This window comes from Salmo salar, chromosome ssa01 (assembly GCF_905237065.1).
Source record: "Salmo salar chromosome ssa01, Ssal_v3.1, whole genome shotgun sequence".
Classification (NCBI taxonomy): domain Eukaryota; kingdom Metazoa; phylum Chordata; class Actinopteri; order Salmoniformes; family Salmonidae; genus Salmo; species Salmo salar.
Window position 1 is genome coordinate 8339533 of NC_059442.1, and position 13455 is coordinate 8352987.

General features: G+C 40.3%; 1 protein-coding gene across 2 annotated transcripts in view; it reads left to right on the forward strand.

Moving 5' to 3' along the window:
* The first annotated feature begins 6375 nt into the window (after nucleotides 1–6375).
* The window catches only part of LOC106606422 (uncharacterized), a 30210-nt gene continuing 23130 nt past the window's right edge, over nucleotides 6376–13455 (forward strand). For both annotated transcript variants that reach the window (XM_045712211.1, XM_045712254.1), the window contains exons 1-29: nucleotides 6376–6480; nucleotides 6591–6694; nucleotides 6810–6928; nucleotides 7031–7198; nucleotides 7415–7614; nucleotides 7722–7834; nucleotides 8020–8126; nucleotides 8252–8428; nucleotides 8555–8763; nucleotides 8866–8960; nucleotides 9129–9157; nucleotides 9328–9349; nucleotides 9450–9477; nucleotides 9583–9667; nucleotides 9809–9955; nucleotides 10038–10249; nucleotides 10360–10463; nucleotides 10579–10697; nucleotides 10799–10966; nucleotides 11183–11382; nucleotides 11490–11602; nucleotides 11788–11894; nucleotides 12020–12196; nucleotides 12323–12531; nucleotides 12634–12728; nucleotides 12897–12925; nucleotides 13096–13117; nucleotides 13218–13245; nucleotides 13349–13433. In XM_045712211.1, the coding sequence (XP_045568167.1) occupies nucleotides 6392–6480; nucleotides 6591–6694; nucleotides 6810–6928; nucleotides 7031–7198; nucleotides 7415–7614; nucleotides 7722–7834; nucleotides 8020–8126; nucleotides 8252–8428; nucleotides 8555–8763; nucleotides 8866–8960; nucleotides 9129–9157; nucleotides 9328–9349; nucleotides 9450–9477; nucleotides 9583–9667; nucleotides 9809–9955; nucleotides 10038–10249; nucleotides 10360–10463; nucleotides 10579–10697; nucleotides 10799–10966; nucleotides 11183–11382; nucleotides 11490–11602; nucleotides 11788–11894; nucleotides 12020–12196; nucleotides 12323–12531; nucleotides 12634–12728; nucleotides 12897–12925; nucleotides 13096–13117; nucleotides 13218–13245; nucleotides 13349–13433 (3360 nt within the window). In that variant the 5' untranslated portion in view covers nucleotides 6376–6391. The remainder of the gene's footprint in view (nucleotides 6481–6590; nucleotides 6695–6809; nucleotides 6929–7030; nucleotides 7199–7414; nucleotides 7615–7721; nucleotides 7835–8019; nucleotides 8127–8251; nucleotides 8429–8554; nucleotides 8764–8865; nucleotides 8961–9128; nucleotides 9158–9327; nucleotides 9350–9449; nucleotides 9478–9582; nucleotides 9668–9808; nucleotides 9956–10037; nucleotides 10250–10359; nucleotides 10464–10578; nucleotides 10698–10798; nucleotides 10967–11182; nucleotides 11383–11489; nucleotides 11603–11787; nucleotides 11895–12019; nucleotides 12197–12322; nucleotides 12532–12633; nucleotides 12729–12896; nucleotides 12926–13095; nucleotides 13118–13217; nucleotides 13246–13348; nucleotides 13434–13455) is intronic.

Here is a 13455-nt window from a genome sequence, read left to right on the forward strand (position 1 = left end):
TATTGGGAATTGGGAAAGGGTACCTAGTCAGTTGTACACCTGAATGCATTCAACTGAAATGTGTCTTCCACATTTAACCCAACCCATCTGAATCAGAGAGGTGCAGGGGGCTGCCATAATCGACATCCACGGCGCCTGGGGAACAGTGGGTTAACTGCCTTATTCAGGGATAGAATGACAGATTTTTTACATTGCCAGTTCAGAGATTTGATCCAGAACCTTTTGGTTACTGGCCCAACGCTCTAATTAACACAGAAATCATGGTAAAATTGTGTTTTTCTGTCAGTAACTAGTTGCTTGACAAAATCCTAAAATTTTAGAAGGATCAAATAAAGGGTTTTGAAATGATTAAATGTTTTACTCCCTTGGGGTCAAAATTTACCCCCGTTGCTGCTGTTAGGGTTAATACACTATAAGTGTATTTGTCCAAATACTTCACACCTTCAAATGGGGGGACAAGATGCATAAAGTGCTTTCATTTCTAAATGGTAAAACAGATATGTATGAAAATACCCTCAAATAAATGGTGACATTCTGTACTGTCACCTCATTTAAAACATTTGATCTACAATCTAAAATGCTGGAGTATAGAGCCACATTAAAAGTCTATCTTGACTGTCCAAATAAATATGGAGGGGAATGTATATGTTTGAACTGGAATTCATCTTTAAATATTTCATTGACATCAAGACATCATTTCTTGCGAAGGTCTGTGAATTATAACCATGATCTGTATGGGTGTGTATCTCAAGTCAGCGTTTGGACTTTACACATAACATTTGGTTTCTTACCTTATTAACAGATTATGCATATCTACAGTATATCTGTATGATTCATTTAATTGATAGAATTTCAGTTATTTTTCTTAATTATAATAGAATTTGCCCAAATATTTATAATTTTTTATAATTTCCAAATCGATTTGACAACCGACAGTGTTTGCCGGTGCTATTGTACCTTCTTATGAGGATGTCCTGCATTATCTTTAATATGCTTTTCAATACCAAAGGTTTCCATTTACGGGAAGGTGAGCCATACCCAATCTGATGATGGGATGCCTCACTACTTCAATATGGGCCCTACTACTCTCAGCTATCGGATTTGGTAAGTTAATTTGACAGACAAAGAAATCCCAACCTTGGCCCTCCTGTGTATACTGTATATAAGTGCAGTCCTCAGGTTTTTTATATGCAAAATAATAAATAAAACAGGGGATGTTGACGCCAGTCTGTGTTCAGTAGCTGGTAGGTTTTAATTTAAACCATCCATAGTTAAACCCAACAAGTTGTTTGATATTTAATAACCCAGAAATCAATTGACACCTCAGCTTATTACATCTAACAAAAGCTGATAATAGACTAAATAAGAAACCCAAGAAATAACTTTTATAGATTCTTTGTTCTGTCAATAAAGATATTCAACTGATAATTCAGTATTGAATGTTTCTTTCCTTCTTATCTATTTCAGGCTCCATAGCTACACTGATTTCTGCAGAGGTAGGTTGTCTCCCAATGCCAGATCATTTCACGCTCTTCTACTGCTAGATTAACATAGTGTAAATAAATCACTCCATTCTCAGTGTATTGACATACCATGTTGTAGTCTGTATTAAAGAATAATGTATTATTATTATTATTATTATAAAAAGATAATTTGTCTTAATTATTGCTTGTACTATTTATATCCCAACAATATTATGGGCTATATGGTTGTGTTTTTCAGAGTAATGTAACATACATGAACGGTAGGTCATTTATTAAATCTAATTTCAATAAAAATCTGTATTAAGTAGCTAATACGATGTGAATAAACTGCTATTTTGTAATTAGATAACGACCAGTAAATTGGTTAAAAGCTACAATTGAATAACATTACATTTTAGTCATTTAGCAGACACTCTTATCCAGAGTAACTTACAGGAGCAATTAGGATTAAGTGCCTTGCTCAAGGGCACATTGACCGTTTTTTCACCTAGTCGGAGATTCAAACCAGCAACCTTTTTGTTTACTGGCCCAATGCTCTTAACCGCTAGGATACCTTCCGCCCAACAAAAAAGCATTCATTAACCCAAATGACAATGACTCATGACTCAGTGATATTGCACAACTACCATTTGTCGTTGATTACTTATGTCACTTTTCCTCTACTACTTTTCAACATCTTAGAGCCACATCAGTGGAGCCCGGAAAACAGGTTAGTGTTCACAAGCATGTAGCTACACTCGCATCTGCTAACCATATGTATGTGACCAATAAAATTTCATTTGAGAGTTATTGAGTTATTGTCGCAGTTTTTGTTGTTGTGGTAAATTCTATGCCATAACGGCTTTGACCTCTATATGGACAAAATGAAGCCTGTTATTTCAATTTTTTTCTGGAACAGAATGACGAACAATGCCTCACAAGGGGCCTGCAATTCAACAACACTGAATCAGGCCAGTTCCAGGGTAAGTCTGACCGGGAAGAGATGAGGTAGACATTAACAAAAAAATGAAGGATGAGTATTATTGGAATCTAGCTTTTACAGCATCGCCACAGTGTACATTATTTTATGACAGAGGCTTCATAAAACGTAGGCCTATATAGAGGCAGTAATATCAGCACAACCAATCAGAATCGTTAAAACATCAGCAACATGGTCCTATTGGTTGTTCGATAGTGCCCTCTGGTGGCAAACCAATTAATAGCACCTACACCTGTCATTTGTAAATATTCATGCACAAAAAAAATATGGTTATCTGTTACATTTGTTCTTTGTACAAATGTATTAACGTATCTGTCTTTCTAAACAGATCTCTAAAGCTGTAGACACCCTGACTAACCAACTGTCTTGTGAGGGAGGGAACAACCAAAGCTTTCCTGAAGAGAAGTTCAGCGTGCTGCAGCAAGACCTCAGACAGATTATGAAATTGGCCTTAAAAGTCTTCCTTCAGTTGGTACTTAATCTTTACATACTAAGACCTCACTCGCACATTTTACTAAACTAAGAATCATATTAGTATTAACTAAGAATCCCTATGGCAACTGCTCGGCCTCCGACCACATGTCACTACAGAGGGTAGTGTGTACAGCCCAGTACATCACTGGGGCCAGGCTTTCTGCCATCCAGGACCTATATAATAGGTGGTGTCAGAGGAAGGCCCAAAAAAAATGTCAAAGACTCCAGCCACCCTAGTCATAGACTGTTCTCTCTGCTACCGCACGGCAAGCGGTACCGGAGCGCCAAGTCTTGGTCCAAGAGGCTTCTTAACAGCTTCTACCCCCCAAGCCATAAGACTCCTGAATAGCTAATCAAATGGCTACCCAGACTGTTTGCATTGACCCCCTCCCCCCCACCCACTCTTTTACACTGCTGCTACTCTCTGTTTATTATCTACACATTGTCACTTTAACTCTACCTACATGTACATATTACCTCAATTACCTTGACTAACCGGTGCCCCCACACATTGACTGCGGGGGCACCCTGTATATAGCCTCGCTACTGTTATTTTACTGCTGCTATTTAACTATTTTTTATTTAGTTTTTTTACTTAACACTTTTTTATTAAAACTGCATTGTTGGTTAAGGGCTTGTAAGTAAGAATTTCACTGTAATGTCTACCCATGTTGCATTCATCGCATGTGACTAATACAATTTGATTTGATTTGATTTAATTTCACACTCAAACCTGGTCATGAATTAAAATCAACATGGATGATGTTTGATTTTCAGAAAGTGTAAACAATGTAAACTGTCCAATTTATTTCAGGGCACCAATGAATCAAAGTCTGAGGTCCTGGATGTCTTTGGAGCTTTGAACAGTCTCAACAGTGATAACGTCCAAAATGTGCAGTTCATCCACCTGTGGTTCAACGTCCAGCTGGTACCTCTTTTACCCCACATTACCGGAGACTTCGTGACCCTGTTGAGCACAAGAGACTTCAGCTGCAGCTCCTATCAGGCACTGTACGTTGACAATCATTCTGATTCTAATATTATTAAGGAAATTGTCCTCTACAATGTTGTTTCATCTAAATGATTTTCTTTTTAAGGGTCATGGGATTGAGTGGTGAACTGGAATCCATTAATGAAGAGCAGAAACAATTGATCTACAATCACTTTATCCGTCTTTTCCTGTTCAGAAAGGGATCATCAGGTATTTAACATTTTAAGAAAAGCAGAATTTGCAAATCACTCTAACATGTAAGATTTAATTGTGTTGTTAATTTTTTTAAATAAATTATTCATCAGAAAGTAAAGTGATGTATGTTTTAATTGTTGTGGCAGATCCTGGATGCTTGGGAAATGTAAATGAAAGTGCAGACTGGTTGTTGAAAAATTTTGGAAACTTTTCGAGTATTGCTGATTTAAAGGATCTGTACGAACTAAACCAGCATTTCTCTGGGGTGAGTATTTCAAAATCTCATTTTAAGCACTGACGATGAAAATAGTGACAAAACAGAAATCCATGATTAAAACCAGTTTTTTTTTTAGCTGGAGGTTTTGAACGTCCTTTCACCAAACCAAAAGGCAGAATTGATACTGGACCCAAGCACTGGCGCTCTGGAGAATGAGACCCTTGTGAAGGAAGTTTTCATCAGCTTGCTGGAATCTCCAAGGGAAGAGCAGCTCAATGAGTTCTTTGTGACTTTTGTTGAAGTCACCAAGCAGGTCAGTACATCACTCTCTGGCTGGAATGGACCTTGTACAGGGAGACCTGGCTCTCGACAGTCATCTGACAAAACAATCAGGATGAATGGATGTCCTCCTAAACCATGAACCATTTATTTTACAGGAAAACATCACTATCATCACAAACACAGCCGTAAGAGACACAATGCTAAACCTGACCTTGATGGCTCTTGCTCCCAAATTTGACGTTTTTGAGCCAAAAGACTTCCAGCTGTGGTTCCAAGTCAATCTGGTTGTTCTGCTGGCCAGTTTCCATCCTGGCAGATTGGTTGATATCCCCCTAAACATCACCTGTGAATCCTACAATGCCATGTAAGAGACTACTTCACAACAAACAAACGTACAAGGCACTGCCTCGTAAAGTACAGATTGACCAAAGACTGCACTAATGTCTCACTTTCCATTTTCTCTCAGATTTACGGGTCTCGACCAAAGTTTGGAATCTCTTCCGCCTCACCTCTCACAGGGTGTACAGTCAAGCTTGGATGCACTGATGAAGACATTCCAACGTATGTGATAAACTGCTATTTTTCAACAACAGACACTGTATCATCTGAGACCAGCATTTATAGAAGATTTAAAAATCTCCAAACAGGCATTCTGTTATTTTGTTTTCTCACATGCTTCAAAATCTTCCCGTTGATTAAGTGACCTTATTTAAATTATCTCCCTCAAAGGTTGCTCAAGGCCTCCAGCTTTAATTGTGGTAAGTACTCTCTGAATGGGATCTTATTTCAAATAGACCTTTTGTTTACGATACGAGAAAGACCAAGCATCTGGGAACTGCATTGTGGCATTCTTCAGAAAGCCAAAGCATCTCTTTTGTTTTCTCATTTAATTTCACACTGGTAACAATATTATTTCCCCCCCCCCCCCCCCATATAGTGCAAAGAAACATTGGTCAATGGTAAGTTGATGCTAGCTGTGCAATTTACATTTTCTTGAATCAGACTGGCAATTTATGATTTGTGTCTGAAGAACTATTGTTTTTATGTTCTCTTTTGCAGAGAAACAACTTTGTGCTGGATTTAACAGGTGGGTTCAGTGCTGTCTTGCACAGTGCAGGTTGTAAGACATTGAGACACACAAGGTATCATTTGTAAACTAATCATGTATTTTTCATTACCGTTTCCTACAGCACACAACTGAAGCAACAAATGTCGATTGGCAATTCCTCTGAATCCCTTTGCAATTTCAACATCTCTGAATATGCCTGTTCCTCAGTAAGTTTTTTCAATTCATCACTGAATGTTGTCAGTAGCAACAGATACATTTCTCTCGTCCTCATCTTCTTTATTGATGTTACTCATGTTGATGTCACAGTTGTCTAATTTGGTTCACGTCCCTGCATTCTTTTCTTTAAGACAACCCTTCTGTCAGCGGACAACTTGGTGACGATCCTGAACTGCCAATTGTCAAGCAAAAATACTTACTCAACAGAAATGTGGAAGCTGTTCTTCCAAAACAATGCTGCTGTTCTGGACCAGGCGCTTCTGGATTACTCCAGCATGGTATGTTGAATCCCAGAATTACAACAAAATGTTGGCAATATGTGTGGATTTTGTCAATATACATCTGTTTATACCTTTCCAGAACCCCAACATCAGCAGTCCAGCTATGCCACATGTCCTTGATGCCATTGGAGATGTCAAAATCAACAACTTCATTAATGCACAGCTGAACGACGCCAGTTTCCGTGGCCAAGTTGTTCCAGAAGATGCTCCGTCCATTCTTGGCATCTCCATCTAGGAATTTCCTCTCCTGTCTCAGCTCAAAGAACTTCAGTTGTCAGACCTACCAAATTGTGTATGTAAAGCCATGATACCCAATGCCATCGTCAATACAATTGGTGATATGCCTACAATTGAATAAGAAGTCAAGATAACATAGGTAACATAGGCTCTGTTCTCTTTCAGCATTGATGCTCTAAGCAACCAATCAGCCTCCATGGACAGAGAGCAACAGCAATTGATCTTCACTCATTACATCTATCCATTCCTTTCAAGAAATGACTCATCAGGTAATAAATGGTTCTGGAATGCACAAAAACATCCACACTTCTCTGAGCCAATCCATTGAACTCATCTGCTTAGGGGAACTTAAAGTCCATTTGTTTAACTCTGCTTTTGTTTCAGATCCCGGCTGTGTCTCAAACACCAGTGGAAGCATGGACTGGCTCCAGAGGAACTTTGGCATCTTTTCTGTTAATGCAGAACTGCAGGAGTTACAACTCCTCAATCCTGACTTCTCCAGCGTAAGTCGCCTAGGTGTTTGTCTGGATGGTTATCCCCTCAATAACATTACCGTGCCAATCACTGACATGCACCACTTAACTTTTTTCTTTTTCTATTTGTAGAAGGAATCACTGTCGCTGCTTACCCCAACCCAATTGGCACAGTTGACATTGACCTCTGGGCCATTGAATGACACAGATGACATTAAACTTGTGTTTAAGCGGCTGGAGGAAGGAGACGCTTTCAAAAATGTTGACGAGTTTCTGACGCAACTGACCGCAATGGAAGAGGTAATGCACGTTTGAGATAAACAAACTGCATGATTTCATCTTGACAAATAGCAATCCCCATGTCTTCCTGTGTCTCCCTTGGTGGATAGCGAAAGACAACAATTGAGCAACGAGAATCCTATCAATCTTGTACTTTCATTTATTACCGGCAAAGCTCGATGGAATGCCGTGATGAGTTGTGCAGTGTTGAGGAACTCTGGTCATGTGTTTCAACAGATTCCTGACATCCATCCAGCCGTGAGAGATGTGATGATGAATCAGACATTCAACATCATCAGCCTTCAATTCCCAGAGTTCGAAACGATGGACTGGATTGCATGGTTTGAAGTAAAGCTGATTCCCCTCCTCCCCAGTTTTAATGAAGTCATGCTCACCATTGCTACCTCAAACGTCAACTGCACCAACTACCAAGTCATGTGAGTAGGGGCCAACTTCCTGCTAAAATTAGCCATGGATTCGATGACTAAAATCTATTGCAAATGTGGGGTGGAAGCGTCATGAGTGTATCTTTTCCCATTTACAGTGTAAATGGAATGGACAGCGCTTTCCCTGAAATGAGTCAGGATAGAAGAGAAGGAATCGCAACAGTCCTGCTGAAATACCTGAGGAAATCTGTACACCTCATCAACGAACCAGGTAGGGCTCACCAAGCAGGTTGTTGTGCTCATTGGCTTTCTGTTTGGTTGTTCGTCGCCTCTGCTGGATGAAGTGTGCTTTGTTTGAAAGGAGTGAACAGTTGGCATGTTGCTTCCTTGTCTATTGAATATAACATCAATGTACTCCACTTTTCAATAATCAAAACGGCCATACATGTCTTTTAGCTTGCAGGCAGGACATCCACGATGACAATGACTGGCTTGCAATCAACCTGGGTTCATACTCCGAGTACACAACCTATTCGGATCTCAAAGACTTCAACATCTCAGGGGTAAAACAATTGTTTGCCAGTATTCTTTGCATGATCAGAATTGACTAGTTTGACATTGCTCATGTGTGGAATTAGGGCTATTTAGAGGGCTAATGCATTGTATTCTGTTGTCTTCTTCACTCCAGGTGGCAGTTCTAGACTCCCTCTCACCAAACCAGAAAGCTGAATTGATACTGGACCCAAGCACTGGCGCTCTGGAGAATGAGACTCTTGTGAAGAACATTTTCATCAGCTTGCTGGAATCTCCAAGGGAAGAGCAGCTCAATGAGTTCTTTGTGACTTTTGTTGAAGTCACCAAGCAGGTCAGTACATCACTCTCTGGCTGGAATGGACCTTGTACAGTGAGACCTGGCTCTCGACAAATTCATCTGACAAAACAATCAGGATGAATGGATGTCCTCCTAAACCATGAACCATTTATTTTACAGGAAAACATCACTATCATCACAAACACGGCCGTAAGAGACACAATGCTAAACCTGACCTTGATGGCTCTTGCTCCCAAATTTGACGTTTTTGAGCCAAAAGACTTCCAGCTGTGGTTCCAAGTCAATCTGGTTGTTCTGCTGGCCAGCTTCCATCCTGGCAGATTGGTTGATATCCCCCTAAACATCACCTGTGAATCCTACAATGCCATGTAAGAGACTACTTTACACCAAACAAACGTACAAGGCACTGCCTCGTAAAGTACAGATTGACAAAAGACTGCACTAATGTCTCTCTTTCCTTTTTCTCTCAGATTTACGGGTCTCGACCAAAGTTTGGAATCTCTTCCGCCTCACCTCTCACAGGGTGTACAGTCAAGCTTGGATGCACTGATGAAGACATTCCAACGTATGTGATAAACTGCTATTTTTCAACATCAGACACTGTATCATCTGAGCCCAGCATTTATAGAAGATTTAAAAATCTCCAAACAGGCATTCTGTTATTTTGTTTTCTCATATGCTCCGAAATCTTCCCGTTGATTAAGTGACCTTATTTAAATTATCTCCCTCATAGGTTGCTCAAGGCCTCCAGCTTTAATTGTGGTAAGTACTCTCTGAATGGGATCTTATTTCAAATAGACCTTTTGTTTACGATACGGGAAAGGCCATGCATCTGGGAACTGCATTGTGGCATTGTTCAGAAAGCCAAAGCATCTCTTTTGTTTTCTCATTTAATTTCACACTGGTAACAATATTATTTCCCCCCCATATAGTGCAAAGAAACATTGGTCAATGGTAAGTTGATGCTAGCTGTGCAATTTACATTTTCTTGAATCAGATTGGCAATTTATGATTTGTGTCTGAAGAACTATTGTTTTTATGTTCTCTTTTGCAGAGAAACAACTTTGTGCTGGATTTAACAGGTGGGTTCAGTGCTGTCTTGCACAGTGCAGGTTGTAAGACGTTGAGACACACAAGGTATCATTTGTAAACTAATCATGTATTTTTTCCATTACCGTTTCCTACAGCACACAACTGAAGCAACAAATGTCGATTGGCAATTCCTCTGAGTTCCTTTGCAATTTCAACATCTCTGAATATGCCTGTTCCTCAGTAAGCTTTTTCAATTCATCACTGAATGTTGTCAGTAGCAACAGATACATTTCTCTCATCCTCATCTTCTTTATTGATGTTACTCATGTTGATGTCACAGTTGTCTAATTTGGTTCACGTCCCTGCATTCTTTTCTTTAAGACAACCCTTCTGTCAGCGGACAACTTGGTGACGATCCTGAAATGCCAATTGTCGAGCAAAAAGACTTACTCAACAGAAATGTGGAAGCTGTTCTTCCAAAACAATGCTGCTGTTCTGGACCAGGCTCTTCTGGATTACTCCAGCATGGTATGTTGAATCCCAGAATTACAACAAAATGTTGGCAATATGTGTGGATTTTGTCAATATACATCTGTTTATACCTTCCCAGAACCCCAACATCAGCAGTCCAGCTATGCCACATGTCCTTGATGCCATTGGAGATGTCAAAATCAACAACTTCATTAATGCACAGCTGAACGACGCCAGTTTCGTGGCCAAGTTGTTCCAGAAGATGCTCCGTCCATTCTTGGCATCTACATCTAGGAATTTCCTCTCCTGTCTCAGCTCAAAGAACTTCAGTTGTCAGACCTACCAAATTGTGTATGTAAAGCCATGATACCCAATGCCATCGTCAATACAATTGGTGATATGCCTACAATTGAATAAGAAGTCAAGATAACATAGGTAACATAGGCTCTGTTCTCTTTCAGCATTGATGCTCTAAGCAACCAATCAGCCTCCATGGACAGAGAGCAACAACAATTGATCTTCACTCATTACATCTATCCATTCCTTTCAAGAAATGACTCATCAGGTAATAAATGGTTCTGGAAAGCACAAAAACATCCACACTTCTCTGGGCCAATCCATTGAACTCATCTGCTTAGTGGAACTTAAAGTCCATTTGTTTAACTCTGCTTTTGTTTCAGATCCCGGCTGTGTCTCAAACACCAGTGGAAGCATGGACTGGCTCCAGAGGAACTTTGGCATCTTTTCTGTTTTTGCAGAACTGCAGGAGTTACAACTCCTCAATCCTGACTTCTCCAGCGTAAGTGGCCTAGGTGTTTGTCTGGATGGTTATCCCCTCAATAACAATACCGTGCCAATCACTGACATGCGCCACTTTTCTTTTTCTTTTTCTATTTGTAGAAGGAATCACTGTCGCTGCTTACCCCAACCCAATTGGCACAGTTGACATTGACCTCTGGGCCATTGAATGACACAGATGACATTAAACTTGTGTTTAAGCGGCTGGAGGAAGGAGACGCTTTCAAAAATGTTGACGAGTTTCTGACGCAACTGACCGCAAAGGAAGAGGTAATGCACGTTTCAGATTAACAAACTGCATGATTTCATCTTGACAAATAGCAATCCCCATGTCTTCCTGTGTCTCCCTTGGTGGATAGCGAAAGACAACAATTGAGCAACGAGAAACCTATCAATCTTGTACTTTCATTTATTACCGGCAAATCTCGATGGAATGCCGTGATGAGTTGTGCAGTGTTGAGGAACTCTGGTCATGTGTTTCAACAGATTCCCGACATCCATCCAGCCGTGAGAGATGTGATGATGAATCAGACATTCAACATCATCAGCCTTCAATTCCCAGAGTTCGAAACGATGGACTGGATTGCATGGTTTGAAGTAAAGCTGATTCCCATCCTCCCCAGTTTTAATGAAGTCATGCTCACCATTGCTACCTCAAACGTCAACTGCACCAACTACCAAGTCATGTGAGTAGGGGCTATCTTCCTGCTAAAATTAGCCATGGATTCGATGACTAAAATCTATTGCAAATGTGGGATGGAAGCGTCATGAGTGTATCTTTTCCCATTTACAGTGTAAATGGAATGGACAGCGCTTTCCCTGAAATGACTCAGGATAGAAGAGAAGGAATCGCAAGAGTCCTGCTGAAATACCTGAGGAAATCTGTACACCTCATCAACGAACCAGGTAGGGCTCACCAAGCAGGTTGTTGTGCTCATTGGCTTTCTGTTTGGTTGTTCGTCGCCTCTGCTGGATGAAGTGTGCTTTGTTTGAAAGGAGTGAACATTTGGCATGTTGCTTCCTTGTCTATTGAATATAACATCAATGTACTCCACTTTTCAATAATCAAAACGGCCATACATGTCTTTTAGCTTGCAGGCAGGACATCCACGATGACAATGACTGGCTTGCAATCAACCTGGGTTCATACTCCAAGTACACAACCTATTCGGATCTCAAAGACTTCAACATCTCAGGGGTAAAACAATTGTTTGCCAGTGTTCTTTGCATGATCAGAATTGACTAGTTTGACATTGCTCATGTGTGGAATTAGGGCTATTTAGAGGGCTAATGCATTGTATTCTGTTGTCTTCTTCACTCCAGGTGGCAGTTCTAGACTCCCTCTCACCAAACCAGAAAGCTGAATTGATACTGGACCCAAGCACTGGCGCTCTGGAGAATGAGACTCTTGTGAAGAACATTTTCATCAGCTTGCTGGAATCTCCAAGGGAAGAGCAGCTCAATGAGTTCTTTGTGACTTTTGTTGAAGTCACCAAGCAGGTCAGTACATCACTCTCTGGCTGGAATGGACCTTGTACAGTGAGACCTGGCTCTCGACAAATTCATCTGACAAAACAATCAGGATGAATGGATGTCCTCCTAAACCATGAACCATTTATTTTACAGGAAAACATCACTATCATCACAAACACGGCCGTAAGAGACACAATGCTAAACCTGACCTTGATGGCTCTTGCTCCCAAATTTGACGTTTTTGAGCCAAAAGACTTCCAGCTGTGGTTCCAAGTCAATCTGGTTGTTCTGCTGGCCAGCTTCCATCCTGGCAGATTGGTTGATATCCCCCTAAACATCACCTGTGAATCCTACAATGCCATGTAAGAGACTACTTTACACCAAACAAACGTACAAGGCACTGCCTCGTAAAGTACAGATTGACAAAAGACTGCACTAATGTCTCTCTTTCCTTTTTCTCTCAGATTTACGGGTCTCGACCAAAGTTTGGAATCTCTTCCGCCTCACCTCTCACAGGGTGTACAGTCAAGCTTGGATGCACTGATGAAGACATTCCAACGTATGTGATAAACTGCTATTTTTCAACATCAGACACTGTATCATCTGAGCCCAGCATTTATAGAAGATTTAAAAATCTCCAAACAGGCATTCTGTTATTTTGTTTTCTCATATGCTCCGAAATCTTCCCGTTGATTAAGTGACCTTATTTAAATTATCTCCCTCATAGGTTGCTCAAGGCCTCCAGCTTTAATTGTGGTAAGTACTCTCTGAATGGGATCTTATTTCAAATAGACCTTTTGTTTACGATACGGGAAAGGCCATGCATCTGGGAACTGCATTGTGGCATTGTTCAGAAAGCCAAAGCATCTCTTTTGTTTTCTCATTTAATTTCACACTGGTAACAATATTATTTCCCCCCCATATAGTGCAAAGAAACATTGGTCAATGGTAAGTTGATGCTAGCTGTGCAATTTACATTTTCTTGAATCAGATTGGCAATTTATGATTTGTGTCTGAAGAACTATTGTTTTTATGTTCTCTTTTGCAGAGAAACAACTTTGTGCTGGATTTAACAGGTGGGTTCAGTGCTGTCTTGCACAGTGCAGGTTGTAAGACATTGAGACACACAAGGTATCATTTGTAAACTAATCATGTATTTTTCATTACCGTTTCCTACAGCACACAACTGAAGCAACAAATGTCGATTGGCAATTCCTCTGAATCCCTTTGCAATTTCAACATCTCTGAATATGCCTGTTCCTCAGTAAGTTTTTTCAATTCATCAC